Source organism: Bos taurus, chromosome 20, assembly GCF_002263795.3.
Source record: "Bos taurus isolate L1 Dominette 01449 registration number 42190680 breed Hereford chromosome 20, ARS-UCD2.0, whole genome shotgun sequence".
NCBI classification, from domain to species: domain Eukaryota; kingdom Metazoa; phylum Chordata; class Mammalia; order Artiodactyla; family Bovidae; genus Bos; species Bos taurus.
In genome coordinates this window covers 33,499,677-33,518,063 of record NC_037347.1, presented here as the reverse complement: position 1 = coordinate 33,518,063, position 18,387 = coordinate 33,499,677, and the positions used below count along the sequence as shown (strand labels likewise).

The 18,387-nt window shown below is 43.2% G+C and overlaps 1 protein-coding gene across 7 annotated transcripts in view; it reads right to left on the bottom strand.

Annotated features, from left to right (window-relative positions):
- Positions 1 to 3,095: 3,095 nt before the first annotated feature.
- The window catches only part of MROH2B (maestro heat like repeat family member 2B), a 73,446-nt gene continuing 58,154 nt past the window's right edge, over positions 3,096 to 18,387 (bottom strand). For 3 of the 7 annotated variants that reach the window (XM_024981485.2, XM_015459077.3, XM_024981487.2), the window contains 12 exons: positions 15,944 to 16,101; positions 15,257 to 15,383; positions 14,706 to 14,893; positions 12,722 to 12,862; positions 12,087 to 12,201; positions 11,091 to 11,237; positions 10,404 to 10,586; positions 6,851 to 7,006; positions 6,385 to 6,519; positions 5,646 to 5,748; positions 3,684 to 3,749; positions 3,096 to 3,238 (listed from right to left, as the gene is read on the bottom strand). In XM_024981485.2, coding sequence (XP_024837253.1) covers positions 3,132 to 3,238; positions 3,684 to 3,749; positions 5,646 to 5,748; positions 6,385 to 6,519; positions 6,851 to 7,006; positions 10,404 to 10,586; positions 11,091 to 11,237; positions 12,087 to 12,201; positions 12,722 to 12,862; positions 14,706 to 14,893; positions 15,257 to 15,383; positions 15,944 to 16,101 — 1,626 coding nt within the window. In that variant the 3' untranslated portion in view covers positions 3,096 to 3,131. Of the gene's footprint in view, positions 3,239 to 3,683; positions 3,750 to 5,645; positions 5,749 to 6,384; positions 6,520 to 6,850; positions 7,007 to 10,403; positions 10,587 to 11,090; positions 11,238 to 12,086; positions 12,202 to 12,721; positions 12,863 to 14,705; positions 14,894 to 15,256; positions 15,384 to 15,943; positions 16,102 to 18,387 lie in introns of those variants that run through there. The other 4 variants (XM_024981486.2, XM_024981489.2, XR_009491961.1 and 1 more) reach the window with 4 other exon arrangements.

Below are 18,387 nucleotides of genomic sequence, written 5' to 3'. Positions count from 1 at the left end.
TCCACCATGATCTGCCCGTCTTGGGTGGCCCTATACCACATGGCTCAGAGTTTCATTGAGTTAGACAAGGCTGTGTTCCTTGTTCCCAGTTTACAATGTCCATGATCCCAGTTTACAGATGTGGAAGTTGAAGTACAGGCAGGTAAAATGATTTTTCCCAAGTCACACAGCTAGTAAAGGGTGAAGCTGGAATGTGATAAAAAGAGTCTTGGAAATTCGTGTCAGGGTGAACCCCTCTAAGATTAGGGTTTGGACAAAAGTCCAGCTGTGGTATGTGTTTCATGTGGCCATTCTACCTAATTTCCACCAATCAATGATAAGGGAGGCTCTTTGCTGGTTGCCAGGGTGGGTGAAGAGTAATAGTGGCGATGGATATGTGAAGAAGTATCAGATAAGATCTTGTGTGAGTGAATTTATACTTGTTGAGAATGTCTTGCAGTTCTGGGTGGCTCAGCCCACATTCTGTTACAACTCTTTGCCCCATATTCTGAAATTGTCTTGTGGGATACTGTAGCTATTAGGTACATATGGTTACTTAAAATTAAAAACTTAATTTCTCTGATAGACTAGTGGCTAGTGGCTACCATATTGGTCAGTGCAGATATAGAGCATTTCCATCATTGCAGAAAGTTCTATTGCAACTGTCATTTGACATAAAAAAACCTGCCAAAGAGGTCAACTAAACCATATCTCTTGCCTTCTTGCTTTGTTTCATGTGTGTTAATGCTTTGGAATAGTTCCAACTCCATGAAGAATTTAATCAAAGCCATTACCCCAAAATACACCTATGCAATTATACACAGAAACTTGCATATGACTTAGGTGGGATCACAGCCTCTCTGTGTTAGTTACCCATTAGTGCATAGCAAATTACCTTAAAACTCAGTGGCTTAAAACAACATGGATTTATTATCTCATACAGTTTTGTGGTTCAGGAATCCAGGAGTGGTTTAGCTTAGTGATTCTGACCCAGGACTCTGGTTAGATTGTACTGGAGTGACCAGATTTAGCAAACAAAAATACAAGATGTTCAGTTAATTTGGAATTTTAGAAAAGCAGTAAATAATTCTTTAGTAGAAGTGTGTCCCATGCAATAATCAGGACACGCTTTCACTGAAAAACTACTCATTGCTCACCTGAAATTCAAATTTCATTGGGCATTCTGTATTTTATCTCATAATCCAGTCAATGTGTCAACTTGACTTCAATCATCTGAAGGCTTTGCCCGGGGCTCATGGATTCATTCCCAAGATGGCTCCTTAACAAACCTAGCAAGTTAGCTCTGGTTGTTTGTAGAAGGAATCAGTTCTTGGACACATGGATCTCTTTTTGGGCGGCTTGAGCATCCTTATGTTGGCAGCTGGCTTCCTCCATAGTGGGTGATTCAAGAGAGGGCAGTACCATTTATGACCTTGTCTTGAAAGTCACACACTGTAACTTTCTGAACCTTTGTATTGATTGCACAGGACATTTCTATTCACTGTGGGAAGAGAGTTACAGGAACACCAGGAGACAAGAATCATTTGGAGCCATAGAGTATAAATTTCATGAGGGTAGAATTTTTGTACTTTTTTTCCTCATAGTTGTAGCCCCAGTGGCTATAACAGTGCCTTATACATTTATAGGCACTCAATAAATATTTGTTCAATGCATGAATAAATAAGACTCTGGTCTAAAATCTCTGACCTAAAAGACTCCTTTGGTTCCTAAAATGTTTGGTGGAAATGAGAGAAATTTTCTCAAGAACTTGAGGATGAAGGGATTAGAATATAGATTAGAGGAATTTATAAGGAGACATGTCAATTTAGTAAGTGTTGCCGTTGTTTGTGAAAAGAATCCTAGGACTTGTTGGAAAACTGAGGATTTTTGAAGAAGGCACTGACATTCTGTTTCAAGACTGCTGTGCTAATCTATAGATTGTAGACTTGAACTGCAACACTTCCAGTCTCCAGCCAACCCTGCTTACTTCAGACTGGGCACCACAATCCGAATTGGCAAGAGCCAATTCCTTAATATCCTGTAACTGCTTGTCCTGAGTTCAGTGGTTTTTGTATACTGACAGACTCCTAGTTTTTCTCAAGTCTGGAGTCAAGAGGAGACTCTGCCAGCAACCAAGGACCTCTCTGTCAGTCCCTAACAGGTTTTTCCTCCAATTGCATGGCTTGTCCTTATACTTGTGCTACTAAATATAAAAGGTATGTAGTTATGATACCCCCTAGATTTTCTCAAATTGTTAATGTACAGTGTTAAATACATTGCATCCTTAAAGCTATCAGTTTAACTTTATTTCAGAAATCTGAACAAAGGGCCAGATCATACTTGAGCTCAGTGTTTGAAATTTAAACGTTCACAAGACAAAAATTATAGCAAAAAATAAGGCTGCTAATGAATGGTTGTGATCGTGGTGGTGTTAAATGAGTCCTGGACTCTGTGTTAGAAGTTTCTTTGTCTGAACATGACTTCCTGTACATAGCTTTTCAGGTGTGCATTGTGAAAAAGAGTGAAGAGTTACGATTCAGATGCCATGAAGCAGGTTAACACATATGCACTTGCATATACACAATTCAAAGAGAGGAATGCTCTAGGATAAAAATGGAAAGGAGATAGTGAGATTTAATACAATGTCAGGAAGGGTCTTTTGTAGAAAAGTCCCTGGGGCGCAATCTCGACACATAAATTACAAAGGAAGAACAGACAGGTTAAAGTTTGTCATAAGACTGTTTCTTAGAAAGAAAAGAGCCTGAGTAGCAAGTCAAAACTGACAAAGATATGAAAAGGGGCTATGAGCGGAAAGTAGCAGTAGTCCTCTTCTCAGTGGCAGCAGAATTGTTTGACATTCTCTCATTTTTTTGGTATCTGTTGGGATGTAAGCTTCCATTGAAGGCTGTCCTGTGCAAAGGCCATGTGGCTGTCACCACTCACATCACAGGTTATTCCTCATGTGAACTGGTGAGTGTGGTTTTTGCCAACTGAAGCCACCAGGGAGTCTGGAGGGTAAGGGATATACCACTACCTCAAGATCCCCACCCTGGGCGCCACCTCTTTCCTCAAGATATTACAAGTTTGTGAGTTGTGAGGATGAAGACAGGACTCAGTTATAGAAAAAGCCTAGCAGTTTATTTCCTGATGGTTTACAGATGGACACTTATCTCTTTACACCTTCTCAGGAGGGTCTGCGTGGCAGCTTCAGCTGCTCTCTGGACACTGATACAGGGGTCCTGTCGAAGTGCTTGGAGCTCTGAAATGGGAAGAAGAGCAATGTCCACTGAGGGAAGAAAGCCAAAGCCCAAGCTCTGCAGTGCAGGGAAGCCTCCACTAAGGATCAGAGCTACATGGGGCTCAGGTCCCTGGGCTCACATTTTGCCCTAATGGTTAGGATTTGGATCCACAAATTTAGAAACTATTTTTACATTGAAATAAGGGAAGAGAAGATGCTGACCTTGGGACCAGTAGGTTTACAAACAATCGAAAACTTGAAGTCTGCTGGGAATGGTGCCTGCAATGGGATGGAGCTGGGGGTCACCTTACACTCTGGAGAAAGTCCAGTATATGGGGAGATCAGAGACCACTGATGACGGGGTACACTATGATTTTACAGCTGATGTGGAACTTGGAGTGGCTTTAGTTTCTCTTTCTCTAAGAATATAACAGGGCTCTGGACAGAAACTAGGGTTGGTACTCACGTGTGGTCAGTTGTTCTCTGTCTACTAGCTCCACATATCGATAGGTCAAATTGAGAACAATGGCATCTAAAATCAACAGGAAGAAAAGTTACTATTTGCTTTAGAGGAATGGGCCACAAAAAGTCAGGGCAGACTCTGCACCTGGTCAGAAATTAAGTGGTCTGAATAGTGAATGAACAAGCTAGGCTCCCCTTGCACCTCCAGGATGATGTGTATGGAGTCTTGAGTGCTGTGACTCGAAGCGGTTGCTTGCCCACCATGTTACTGGGAAAACTCACTATCTCCTCCAGGGGAGCGGCGCGAGTTGTCAGGGTTTTGAACATGTATGGCCCCTGTCTTCCAAAAATTTACAGTGTAGTTAGGGGGCTATGGTTTTTCCAGTAGTCATGTGCGAATGTGAGAGTTGGACCATAAAGAAAGCTGAACACCGAAGAATTGATGCTATTGAAATGTGGAGCTGAAGAAGACTCTTGAAAATCTCTTGAATGGCAAGGAGATCAAACCAGTCAATCCTAAAGGAAAACAACCCTGAATATTCATTGGAAGGACTGATGCTGAAGCTGAAGCTCCAATACTTTGGCCACCTGACGTGAACAGCTGACTCATTGGAAAAGACCCTGATGCTGGGAAAGACTGAGGGCAGGAGGAGAAGGGGACGACAGAGGATGAGATGGTCGGGTGGCATCACCAACTCAATGCACATGAGTTTGAGCAAACTGCAGGAGATAGTGAAGGACAGGGAAGTCTGTCATGCTGCAGTTCATGGGCTTCACAAAGAGGTGGACACATTTTAGTGACTGAAAAACAACAAAAAGGGGATCCTCTATAGGATCCAATAAGGGATCCTCAGGGTCCTGGCTTCCTTGGTGGCTCAGACAGTAAAGAGTCTGCCTGCAGTGTGGGAGATGCAGGTTCGATCCCTGGGTCGGGAATATCCCCTGGAGAAGGAAATGGCAACCCACTCCAGTATTCTTGCCTGGAAAATCCCACGGATGGAGGAGTCCAGCAGGCTACAGTCCACAGAGTCGCAAAGAGTCAGATATGACTTAGCGACTTCACTTTCTTTCTTTCTTTCTTTAAGGTGGCCAACCCAGTGGGCCTATTCATTGTAGGCCTGATTAGATGGAATGGGTTTCATGATAAGACTTAATCCTCAGTGATTCACTTACTTTACTATTTTATAGATCAAACAAAGAGGCGACACAGAGTGAAATTTCACAACAAAGAGTGAAATTAAGTGAATTGTCCAGAATCAGCTAGCAGAGCCCAGGTCCGCTGGCCCCCAAGCACCCGTACACTTTTCACTAGTTATCACGTTGCTGCTAAAGCTCTCAACTTGAACTGAGTTTAGAAGGTTGACTATGGTTTGTGTTAATGGGTGATACAAAGGAAAACAATTTGGCAGGGGCTTCAGGCTTGGATCAAAGACCTGGGGAAAAGAGGGAAGAGTGACTTGGAATCAGAAGAAGCAGGAAGGACCCAAATAGGGAGAATGGTCTGATGGAAAGAGAATGAGTGTTGGGAATTCAGAAGCTGCTACTGTAAGTTTGCAAAGAAAACAGGTTCTTTTGAGGGAAGATGTCGTAATACATAAAATGAATTTTCTGGCTTATTATTATTATTTTTTTTTGGTCATACCAATCATACTGGTCTTCCCAGGTGGCACTTGTGGTAAAGAACCCACCTGCCAATGCAGGAGACATAAGAGACATGAGTTTGATCCCTGGGTTGGGAAGATCCCCTGGAGGAGGGCGTGGCAACCCACTCCAGTATTCTTGCCTGGAGAAACCTATGGGCAGAGGAGCCTGGCAGGCTACAGACCATGGGGTTGCAAAGAGTCAGATATGACTAAAGCAACAGCACACAATCATACCAGCATTCATGCTGGGGTAGCTTCCAGGCAAAGCAAAACAGGATGGCAAGGAGCGGACCTGTGAGTGGAGAGAGTGGACATGGCCTCACCTGTGAGTTTGATGGCTGCACTCCTGATGGTCTCCCAGCTGCTGCTGAAGAACGTGAATGAGTGTGTGTGGAGGATCCATAGGATTTCTTGGTTTCTCTTCGACTGGAAGAGATTTGTGTTACAAAGAGGGCAACTGAAAGTGGGAGGGACGGGTGGGCAAGGGAAGGACTGGGAGTTTGGGATTAGCAGACGCAAATGAGTATATACAGAATGGATAAACATCAAGGTCCTACTGTATAGCACAGGGAACTATAGTCAATATCCTGTGATAAACCAGAATGGAAAAGAACATGAAAAAGAATAAGTATGTATAACTGAGTTATTTGGCTGTTGAGTGGAAATTAACACAACCCTGTAAATCAACTATACTTCAATAAATTAAAAAAACAAAGAAGGCAACTGAGAAGTGACCCTTTATGAAATTCAGCATCCTATAGTCCCCAAGAACAGACATCAAAAGACCAGTGAGCATGCATACAGCGGCTATTTCATTCTAAATTTAATCAGGGTGGCACTGGAGCTTATAGGACTAATCAACAGATGTTTCAGGAGTCAAGAGCAGATTCCAGCTGGAACTTGGGGACAGAGTAGAGGGTGATGTGGCAGGATATCCAGAATCACTGTTCTTCCCAGATGGTTCTCGCTCTAGCTGGGATTCTTTGCTATGTGCTTTGCCTTCTGGGATTTGCCTGGACTCTTGGCCTGAATTTTTGGAAGCAGCACCTATTGCACACTCACCAGCTTCATGCAGAACTGCCTGTAGAAATCCCTGGCCCTTGGTAGATCCTGAACATCCAGGAGATGGTCTAATACCCCATAGAGTTCCTGGAGACCCAGAAAAGGAATGCAGATGATCAGGACATCACGGCAAGCCTGGAAAACAGAGTTTTCTGCGTCACAGTGCATAATGCTAGTTCCCCTTCCAGAAGGGAAGGCAGGCTTATAGGTATGTTGGGAAAAGAGCAGTAAAGAGTGATGCAAGGGCTGGACAGTCAGTGCTACCACCTTCCCAGTTTCAAAGATGGAAGTGCAAACTCAGGAAGTGATGGCCAAAAAAGAACCCAAGATGGGATAACTGGTTTTCAGGTTCATTTGAGACTGGTGTCTTCAGATATGGCTTCTGGCCCAGCCAGACCAAGATTCCTGGCACCTCTTGGCTACGGGCAGAGGAAGAGGTGCAGCTGTCTCTGCAAGGGCCACTTACAGTTCCAATCTTGGGATTGGGGTCCCAGAGGTGGAGAAGGAATGAAATCATGCTCTTTTTTATTTCTTCAGCAAAAAAAATCTTCCACCTTCTTCCTGTTAGGGATGCCAGATTCTCAAATAAGAGGATGGCAGTCAGCCTCACATCATCCTGCTCCTGTGATGACAGATGCATGTCTTGGGTGAGTCCCCGACATGGCCATTCCCAGCTGGAAACCCCCCAGCCCACTATGCCCCTTCCCATTCAGTAAAGGAGGCTGGAGTCCAGGCACTGGAGCTCGCTTGTCACAGCCCCTGTGTGTTTCAAGAATGCCTTTTCTTTCCCAGTATCTCTCCATCCACACAACCCGAGTTTAGAGCTGGAGACTTGGTTTCTGACTTTGAGGAACTAATGAGGAAATATGACCACAGGAATAATACACAGGGAATGCTAGTGGGAGAAGGCCAGGGAGGGTTCTTGTTTGTTCTGTATTTTATACATATTAGTCTGACTGCATCATTAGTCTGGAGTTATGGGGCCTCTGATCGAAACTGCTCAAGGTCTAGGATGCTTCTCCAAGATCCCATACACTTTCCAAAGGGATTACAGAAAGCTCAGAAATTTGAACTTTGGGTCTCAGAGAGAGAGAGAGAGAGAGAGAGAGAGGATAAACAAGAAAGTGCTTAGCCTCACTATTTTATATATGAAGTTACGGAGCTCCCTTGCTTACTGTCCAGGATGGTTGGCAATGCTTTACAGGTGGTGGAGAAAGATGGCCTTCTATTATCTAAGACACTTTGTTGATATGGTTTAGAGTTCTAACAAACTCTGATGAATTTTCTGGAGGTTTTCTTTTTTCTTTCTTTTTCTTGAGGGAGTTGGGTATCTAGAAAACTAGTCTAAAATACCTATAGGAAGGCAGAGGGATGAGGGGAAAGGTCATTTCGGGTAACAATATTATTTAGATTAGCAACAAACAAGAACCAATAAAAAAGCATTCCCATGGACATGAGGGGAAGATGACAGAAGAATTAACTTTGATGGCAAAATTAAATGTGTGTGAGAAGTGGGCATATAAACAACAATGTTATGAAAAAGGACGCTGATAAAGATCTACCATAAAAAAATAAACATGGCTTGTTGGGAAAAGGCTAGAAAAGTTAAATACATGAGATGTGACCTTGTAGAATGGAAATGGAAGTAGACATGTTCTTTAAATGTACTAGAAGTAAGGTCAAGGTATATTTTTAAAAGATCTCCTTTTAGAAAGAGAAGCAACCCAATAACAAAGTATCCAAAAGCTAGAGAGTTATTTTCTTAAAAAAAAAGAAACCATTTGAATTTTTAAAAATCAAAGACCTAAAGCTAGGTGGAGGAGGAATTAACCAATTGGGAGGATGAGAAAGCAGAAAAGAGAAGTGTAGAAGTGTCTTGGGTGCTGGGAGAAGTATTAAAGTTTAATTTCCTGTTATAGAGAGTGACGTGAGCGCTTGGGTGCTGGTATGGGAAATAGTGAGCAGGGCCTGGAGCGTGGGACAGCAGCTGTATTTTATACCATTTTTTCAAAGTGTCACCATATTTTTGGATTTTCAAGAAAGTATTTGAATAGTGAAGAAAAGAAAGAGAGAATTTGGAGATTACAGAATTGTATGTTTTACCTATAGAAAAATATAGGGGCAAAGTATCATAATTTATTTGCAGAAAGAGAGAATTGCGTGCATTTAGTTGCTTTAGTTGTGTCTAACTCTTCACCATCTTATGGACAGTAGCCCACCAGGCTTTTCTGTCTATGGCATTCTCCAGTCAACAATACTGGGGTGGGTTGCCATGCCGTCCTCCAGGGGATTTTCCCAGCCCAGGGATCGAACATGCATCTCTTAAGTCTACTACATTGGCAGGCAGATTCTTTACCACTAGCACCACCTGGCAAGCCCCCAAAAGAGCATTACAGGACTGTAAAGAACATGTCGTTATTAAGACTCAATTTTTGTCAAATTTTATGCAAAATTTGATGAGGTCGATACCTACTAGAAAGGAAAAAGTTCTAACCTAACAACCAGAAAGACTTTAGATTTTTTTGCAGTAAAACTGAGAAACATTCTTTTGACCATAAAACTTGTAGACAGACTTGTGATTATTGAAGGCTCAGATCCAAGAGTGTTACTATCACTGAATCAACAACAGTCCAGGAAACCTAACAGGTGGGTCTCTCTGGGGCTGACTTCAGCTCTTTGTTGTTAAAGATTGTTTCAAATCTGTGTAGTGAAGAAAAGAACATCTTTGTTATTTTAAAAAAGATACTGAGTTGAATGAAAGCCCATGAAGTATTTTTTGAGTACAAAATGAGAATGAAAAGTAACACTAACACATTGGAGAAAGTAACACTAATACCAGCAGAAAGCTGCTTTCAAAGGTCAGGTTCAGACTCACACAAAAGAAACGGAAACACAAAACTGGTGGACTGTGGACTGAGGGCACGGATTACAAACTGAAATCTGGAGGTCGGGTGGTTAATAAACCTCTGAAGAGTCAGGAAGAAAGGGTAAGATTAAAAAAAAAACTGGAGTGAATAAATAGGAAAAAATTGGACTTGAGAGGTGATTTTTCTTCAGATTCTATTCAATACTTCTCAGGCCTCATTTAGAGATACAACACAGTCACTGGCTTGTAAAATATTAAGGAGCTGAAAAATTAGGTTTATGGTGAATAATGAAGGAAATAAAGACTTTTCATTCTGGAGACCATCAGGTGAACAGGTAATTTAATAAGGCCTTAATGTTTAAGAAGGATGCACTTGAGGAGCCAGCCAAGATTTTCCATCTCCTCCAATCACACAACAGGAGCAGACAGGTTTAGATGATAAAAAATAGGTTTATGTTAGATGTGAAATAGATTTCTATATTAATGACAGTGAATAAACCAAGAAGAAATAATAAAATCTAGTTTCCCAGAAGGTATAAAGAAAAATGACCTTCCTTTGCCTAGGATCATTGACTAATCTTTTCTGAAATGAGGGCTGTAAACCAGATCAGGGGTTGACAAAATTTTTCCGTAAAAGACCAAAGGCTGAATAATTTAGACTCTGCAGGCCACATGGTTTCTGTAACAACTAATCAGCTCTGCAGATGAAGTGTGAAGGCTGCCATAGATAATATGTGACCAATGAGCACGGCTGTGTTCCATTAGCACTACATTTGCAAAAAGATGTTCTGGGTCGAATTTGGCCCATGAGCCATGGGGCAGTTTAATGACTCCTGGGTGAAATGAACTACGCAAGCATTTTAAGTCTTTGAAATCTTGCACATGGAAAAGATGGTGTTGGCGGCATCGACGTCTAGCCCTGTAATGAGTACTGTCATCATCTGTGTTCCCCCAACAGCAAACGTTGAGGTAAGGATTTAAGTGTAAGGGAGGTGAGCCCAGGAAGCAAGACGGACAAGAGAGGAAAACTACGAAAGGGAATATAAGCGGGTACGGCAGATGGACACCAAACTGGTCTGCTGCAAGCACCGCCTGAACCTCTTTCTGTTCACTCACTGCTGGGGAGGGAACATTCCTGAACAGGTTCACTTACATCTTCAAAGAAGGTTCTTGTTTGCAGCACTATTTCTTTGAAGTAGAAGCTCACGTCTCTGTCTGTGAGCAGATCCAGGATCTTTTTTAGAGCCTTCAAGCTTTCACAGACGACCTCAGTGCGGGCCAGGTGATAGAGGCCTCTGATGACAGATTCTAACATCATCTGCTTGTGCTTCTTCACCTATTTTGAAATAAGGTCTCTTAATCTCAAAAACTGTTCTATGTGTATCTGGAATAGGGTAGGAGACCCCAGACAAGGGGACTGACATTCTGTTAGGGTCACGGATCCTTCAACACAAGAGCCACTACTTCAGCAACTTATTTGGATTTTCACTTAATTTCTGAAATTAACACACATGGTAACCATGGGGTGTGGGTTACTAAATAATTATTTTAAAACTCTACTTGTGTCCATGCATGCTCAGTTGGGTCCAATTCCTTGCAACCCCATGGACTGTAGCCCACCAGGCTCCTTCTTCTCCATGGGATTTTCCAGGCAAGAATAATGGTGTGGGTTGCCATTTCCTTCTCCAGGGGATCTTCCCAACCCAGGGATGGAACCTGTGTCCTGTGTCTCTTGCATTGGCAGATGGATTCTTTTTTTCTTTTAACCACTGAGCCACTTGGGAAGCCCCTAACTCTATTTAGAGGAACTACTTTTTGTCCCTCCCCCAACCCCTTTTACCTTGTGAGGGGCTCCAGAAGCTGTATTACCAAGACCCCGGATGGCCATTTGCCTCAGGATGGGGTTGGAGTCCCAAGCACTCTGATCCATCAGGACAAGCACTTCCCGTAGATTCCCATGCTTCCAAAGGACTGGCTCCTTCATGAGCTGAAAATGACACACTTCTCCCCTTTAGTTGAGGGAAGGGCCTCCCTTCAGGAGAGTTCTGAAGGCATCACAGCTATGATGAAAGGATAGGGCCCCAGCTGCTTGTGGAGCAGAGGAAGAAGCCTTGGGTGAATACGCAAATCTGGCAGGAACTAAGCTCTAGCAGTAAACAACCCACAGGTCAAGGTTATGAGCTGATGAGAACCAAAACACCTAGTTAAGAATATATGTGCACGTGCTTAGTTGCTCAGTTGTGTCTGACTCTTTGCGACCTCATGGAATAAAACCCGCCAGGCTCCTCTGTCCATAGAGATCCTCCGGGCAAGAATACTAGAGTGGGTTGCCATGCCCTCCTCCAGGGGATCTTCCTAATCCACGAATCGAACTGGGGTCTCCTGAATTGCAGGCAGATTCTTTACCAGCTGAGCTACCAGGGAAGCCCAGTTAAGAAGATAATTCTAATCTAAATGGGAAAATAGAGCATGGAAAACAGGAGTAACTGATGATGTTATTTCTCTGGACTGGCTGGGCCAGCCTTTATCCCAGGGTGTGGAAGGACTGTAGTATTGATATATTTGTTGGTTATATTTTGTTTTGTCCTTTGCAGGTTAAGTCTCTATCCTTCTCTGCTTTGGAAATTGATGTCTACAGACCAGAGGGGAGGAAGAGGATGAGGCTGGGTTCTTTTTCCTCTCTCTCTCTCTTCTCAGGTACTGTATCTCTGGCAGTCATTGGGCCTCTCCACTCCCAAAGCTTCTGGTGAAGGTCCCTCTTCCGTGGCTCTGGTTCCCACTGGACTCCTGAGAGAGATACCCCATGGGACCCAACGAGCCTCCTGGGATGGCTTGCCTCAGAGAAGAAAGCTGTGCCCGTTATCCGGTAGTTCTCCGAGGAGGAGGTCAGGGATGGGAGGAGTTGTTCTGTGATGTCCCGTATGATTCCATGTTGCCACACGGCCATGCTCCTAGAAAACCAAGGCTCCCATTGTAGTGGAGACTTTTTTCTTTCTAAACAACGGAAGACACTTTAGTCTATTTCTCTATCAGGAAAATCAATAATTTTAAAAAGGGATGTTAACAAGGAAAGAGCACCAAGCCTTAAACTTTATAGCACCCTATCTAAGTGCCTGACTAAAGTGTTCAGTTCAGTCACTCAGTCGTGTCCAACTCTTTGTGACCCCATGGACTGCAGCCCGCCAGGCCTTCCTCTCCATCACCAACTCCGGGAGTTTACTTAAATTCTAAAGTGTAGTTTGCCTAAAACTGTTAATTTGTATCACTATTTTTTGAGGAATTGCTGAGTTTGGAGCTGATCCTACCATGTCTTCCCAACCCCCTTTGCTCTTTCATCTGTTTTTTTCTTTTTTCTCCTTGACTCTAAGTCCTTGGTGACTCAATGGCTCTCAGTGAAGTTGTCTGCACTGCATTTTCACTTTATTTTCAGTTTTTTCTTTGGTATCTAGTTTTGGAGTATCTGAACATTACCTGGCCAGTGCACAGACTCCTATGTGGTGGGTACTGGGGCTGCTGAGGAGGGTCCACACGTTGTCTCCCTCGTCAGATTCTTTGGTCAGCCCTTCTCTCATGGCCTGGGCCTGCACACACTTCAGCGTTGTAGTCGAGAGCCTGAAAGAGACAGTTGGCATCACAAAAGTAAGTCATCACCATGCAGGGAATTGTGAATCCCCCAAGTCCATAATCCATAATAAATACCATCAAGTTGTCTGTATTCTATATTTTCACATATTATATCTTGGGGCTCTATATTGACATGTATGAATCTGGTTACTTATAATCACTACATTCTACAGAATAAATATAGCACATTTTGTTTGTTTAAAAAAAATGTTCCCCATAATGCTCCCTTACTTCTGGATGAATGGAGGCTGTGCAAAAAAAACACAGGCAGCCTTGATCTCATACTTTGGTTTTGGGGCCAAAGGGGATATTGACATGTCCTGAAGTCAGTCAATAATTCCCCAAAATCTTAACCTCTCCTGAGAAAATCAAGCCCTGAAGATAGAAAGTGTGAAATACTGTATTTTAGTGGTTCAAACACAGCACCTTGGAAACCAGGATGCATCTCTCAATGGATAGTGCATTCCAGTTGTTGGCCAAACAGTAGTTGTGATGCAGTCTCTATTGACTGTGTCTACAATTCGTGTACACAAACAGATTTAAGTGTGGCTCTTTGAGCTGTCACTGGAGGAGGACCTGGCCACCTGCTCCAGTATTCTTGCCTGGAGGATCCCATGGACAGAGGAGCCTGGCAGGCTACAGTCCATTGGATTGCAAAGAGAGGGACACGACTGATGTGAATTAGCATGCACACATACATGCTTAGAGCTGTAGGTATTTTAGTAAAGTTACATGTATGTATGTACATGTGCTGAGCCTAACTGCTTCCTTGGTGGCTCAGATGGTAAAGAACCTGCCTGCAATACAGGAGACCCATATTCAGTCCCTGAGATGTGAAGATCCCCTAGAGAAGGGAATGGCAACCTACTGTAGTATTCTTGCCTAGAGAATTCCATGTACAGAGGAACCTGGTGGGCTACACAGTCCATGGGGTCACAGAGAGTCAGATGGGACTGTGTGACTGAGTGCCTGGGCCTGCACAGGCAAGCAAGCAGACCCCACCCCCACCCCTACCCCACATGCATGCTCACTGAGTCTAATTGCTCTTTAAAATGCCTTTTAATAGGTTGACTTGACTTTGGAACAAAAAGTTAGGCAAGAGAACAGGGAAGCAAAGCAATGTGTTACAGGATAAAAATCTATACTTAATAATCCTCAAAGAGCTCTATGGAGCAATATAAAATATGAATTTAATAGTTTAAGAAAGCACTAATTTATGACTTAATTGGGACTTTTTTTTTTAACTTTTTCAATGGTTCATGAAATAATATTGGTTCTTTCAATTGGTGATGTCTTAGATTTGAGGAAATATGATATTTATTTTTATTTTTCTTCTTTCCTTGTACAGTGTATATGTGTATACTCGTGTTGGACTCTTTGTGATCCCATGGACTGGGGTTCCCCAGGACCCTCAGTCCATAGAATTTTCCAAGCAAGAATACTGGAGTGGGTTCCATTTCCTTCTCCAGGGGATCTTCCCGACCTAGGGATTGAACCTGCATCTCTTGCATTGGCAGTCTCCTTTGTTGGGAGACAGATTCTTTACCACTAGTGCCACCTGCCTTGAATATTACAGAATTCCAACTTTCCTTGAAAGGTTTCAAGGAAAGAAGACAAAGGAAGTGGATGGGGCACTCTAGAGAAGAGGATGTTGCTGCTTATAAGACTGTTCTGGACAACAGCGCCTGGGTACCAGTTCCGGGAAGAAGGGCTATGAGGCTCAGGGATGGAGGGCTCTTGTTTCTAAATGGGTACTTGAGGCCATGCCAGGCCCTTTTCTGGAGTCTTGGGTCAGGATGTCTCCAGAAGGCCCTTCTGCCTGGCCGTTTACCTGCAGGGGTCAGCTATCTGCTGCCGCTCCCCCTGCGGCATCACCCGCCGGCGGCGGCTGAGGGCTGAGGTGGGCATCTTCTGACCGAGTGTGCAGCTGACCAGCTTCAGGAGAAGCGCGAACAGCTCCGGGTACAGGCTCGAGACAGGAGTGCCCGTCAACACCACTTCATACACGGCACAGGCCACCTGCGGGGAGGAAGGGTCTCGTGTCAGGTGGGGCTGACCTTCCAGGCTGTTTTCCCTCCACAGGATTGCTTCCCAGGTAGACCACACTTGTGGTAAAAGCACACAGAAAGGGGAGAAAACAGAGGGTTTATTTTTCTGGAAACTTCTCAACTCAGATTGTGTTTTTCTCTCAGGGCTCCCATATGGGGTGACTCCAAAGTCTAGTTGGCACCATCAGGTTAGGCTTAGAGTCTTTTGACAACAATTAGATGTCTTGAAGGATAATTTGGAAACACAGAGGCATAGATTTTCCTTGGGTTGGTAAGAAATTGGCTTCTAAACATGATCAGCCACAAAGTCATTGCCACGGGTTGTCCAACTCACAGATATTGCCTCTATCCTGGCTAGGTCATCTTCTAATTCGTTCTCCAGTTTGTCGACTAAGGCTCGCAAGAGTTTGCCACTGGAGGCTGGGTTCTCAGCCAGAGATTTCCACAGTGTCTTTGTGTCCCTAGGGAAGGAAGGCAGGAAACTGATGAGGCTCAACTCCTTGGCAGATGCGCTTTTCCATTGGATCCACTCTAAAACCACATTATGACTAATCACAATTGCAGGGACGAGTGGACATGCCAGCGTGCCTGGGGATAATAAGGATGCTTTATTTAACAATCTAGCATTTGGGCCTTGGGTTGCTGAGGTTTGTTAACATCCATCAAGACAGAAACCTCTCATATAGATGCATTCTCAGCAACCAGAAAGGGGGGAAATAATCACTTTCTAAAACTCACCTACTCCTATTTTAAATATATATATATATATACACACACACACACATACATACACACACACACACACATACATATACCTAAAATTCTCATTATCCAATGAGGACATATATTTGAAAAATACTTGGAAAACCATTACCTGTGATTCAAGCACTGTTTCTGAAATTAGTCAGGTGAGATGTTTTCAACTTTTTCTTGCTATCTTTCTCCCAAACCAGAGATTTTTTCCCAGTGCCTTACAGAGGGGTCTTCCCTGGGAAAAGGGACCACCTTAGTTTGAATCTACCTGTCAAATGGCAGAGGCTTCTGTAAAAGGTTGGCAACAACTGCGTCCATGTGAAAGCTGGCTATCTGAGAGATGGCTTCTAGCATAAACTGAAAACTTTCCTCCTTTTGTCTGAGGACCGGCATGTGATGGTAAATTACGCCCAAGATCTCCAACAGCTAAAAACAAAAAGCCAATTCAATCACTGAATCACCATTTTTCCTTGACATGGTTGGCTTAGGTCATGTACAATCAGCAAGTTGTGGATGGTGATTGATGAAATAGAAATAATGTTAAGGAGGTGATTGATTCTACACATGGCCTATCTCTTGCTCAGGACAATTATTGATAAATTAGGCATTTATTCTTAAATCAGTTTAGCAAACATTTAGTAAAAGGTGGCATTATGCCAGGTGCTGAGTTAGGCATTGTGGGGAATTTACCAGGGTTGCATAAGATGTAGCCCTTTCTCAAAAGGAATGAGTCATCTCATAAAGGACTTCAACTGTACACCCAAAGGCTTGTGCACAAAATTGTGTATGACAAACGGTGTACAAGAGATTCATGGGACGGATAGGGGAATCCAGAAGTAACTGAGGTCACCGGTCTGGGTCTCAAAGGATATATACCAATTCCAAAAGGCAAGGTGGAGATGGCGAGGAAAGGAATCCTCGTCAGAAGGAACAAGACAGGTAAAAATGCAAATAGAACACAGCAGGTTCAGAGAGCAGTGAAACTGATCTATCCTCCACTTTTGGATACCTGTCATTTTACATCTGTCAACACCAAAACTAAAAGCTCTAATGTGAACTGTGGACTTTGGGTGATTATAGGATGGGTCAATGTAGGTTCATCGATTGTAGCAAATGTAACCTGAGGTGAGGGATGTTGGAAGTGTGGAGATAGGAGGTGTACTGAAACTCTATAACTTCTGCTCAGTTTTGCTGTGAACCTAATGGCTTTATAAAGTACTGCTACTGCTACTGCTAAATCACTTCAGTCGTGTCCGACTCTGTGTGACCCCATAGATGGCAGCCCACCAGGCTCCCATCCCTGGGATTCTCCAGGCAAGAACACTGGAGTGGGTTGCCATTTCCTTCTCCAGTGCATGAAAGTGAAAAGTGAAAGTGAAGTCGCTCAGTCTTGTTCAACCCTCAGCGACCCCATGGACTGCAGCCTTCTATGCTCCTCCATCCATGGGATTTTCCAGGCAAGAGTAATGGAGTAGAGTGCCATTGCCTTCTAAAATCTATATAAAAACTACATGAAAGCCTGGTAGAAGCAGATGTAGAAAAGCTTTATGGAATAGGAGAATGGTTCAGTTTGGAGCACAGAAAGAATGAAGGTGAGAAAAAAGAGGAGGATAACTTGATAGACAAGACAAAGCTGAATCCGAAAGGGCATTGAGGGCCACCTTTCTGAGTTTGGATGTTAGTCTGTGTGCAGTAGGGAATTATATCATGCATTTGGATTTTTGACATGGATTAGGACACGTCTCTATGTGAAAGCAACTTTGCGTCCAGTAGATATTTCTCTTTCTTATTTTGGATAGACATTTTTAGGTTAAATATAACATTTTTCATAGAATTGTAATTCCTTAATCATAAATATCCTGCAAGCCTGATTATCACACAGTCCCATACTAGTGATTCTTGGAAAACATTTAGGTCCCTAGCCTTTACCTAGCATGTGAACAACTTCCCCTTTTATGTTTAACACACAAACACATGGATATTCTAAATTTATTAACCTTTCATTCTCCCATGACTGGCCTAGGGCCTGCCACAGTATATACTCAATAAATGTTTTTGAAAACAAATGAACAGTTGGACAGTAATTAGAACAGAGGTCATTTGTAAAAGTCATGCTTTGGAGAACTCTTTAATTTAGGATGATTAACTCTGGGCTCTGGGGTCCATGACTTCTTCCTCTTGTTACCCTTGGGAAGGAAGCTTTTCGGGGTTAAAAATTCTTTTCCTCATCATTGATCTCTGAATTGCTAATATTTTGATTCTGACTTTAGGAGAGAGAGAAGACAGCATATCCATTTGGAGCTCTTAACCAGACTTCCTGAATTTAAATCCAATCTCTCTGCTTAATTCTCTAGTTGGGAGAAAGGATTGAGGACTTTTCTTTCAGTCAGTTCCTCAAGAATAGCCTTCTTTATCAGAAAATACCTAAAGGATGTTAAAGAGCAGCTCACAGGGTGGCAGTGGAGTTAGAAAGCGCGCCTGGCCCTCAGTGGCCATCTCAAAGGTTCACGAGATCACTCTTATGCTTGTAGGTCTTACAACCCAGTTTTGCACACCCCACATGCTTCTGGTTCAGATATTCTTCCTCTGGCCAGAGAGTGGCAGCTTGGAAAGTGCTCATGATCACAGACCAGAGAGGCAATTGAGTCAGGCGAGACGGGCCCTCCGCCTGAGCCTGGTTGCTCATACACAACTTGGGTCTCTGTTGAGGCC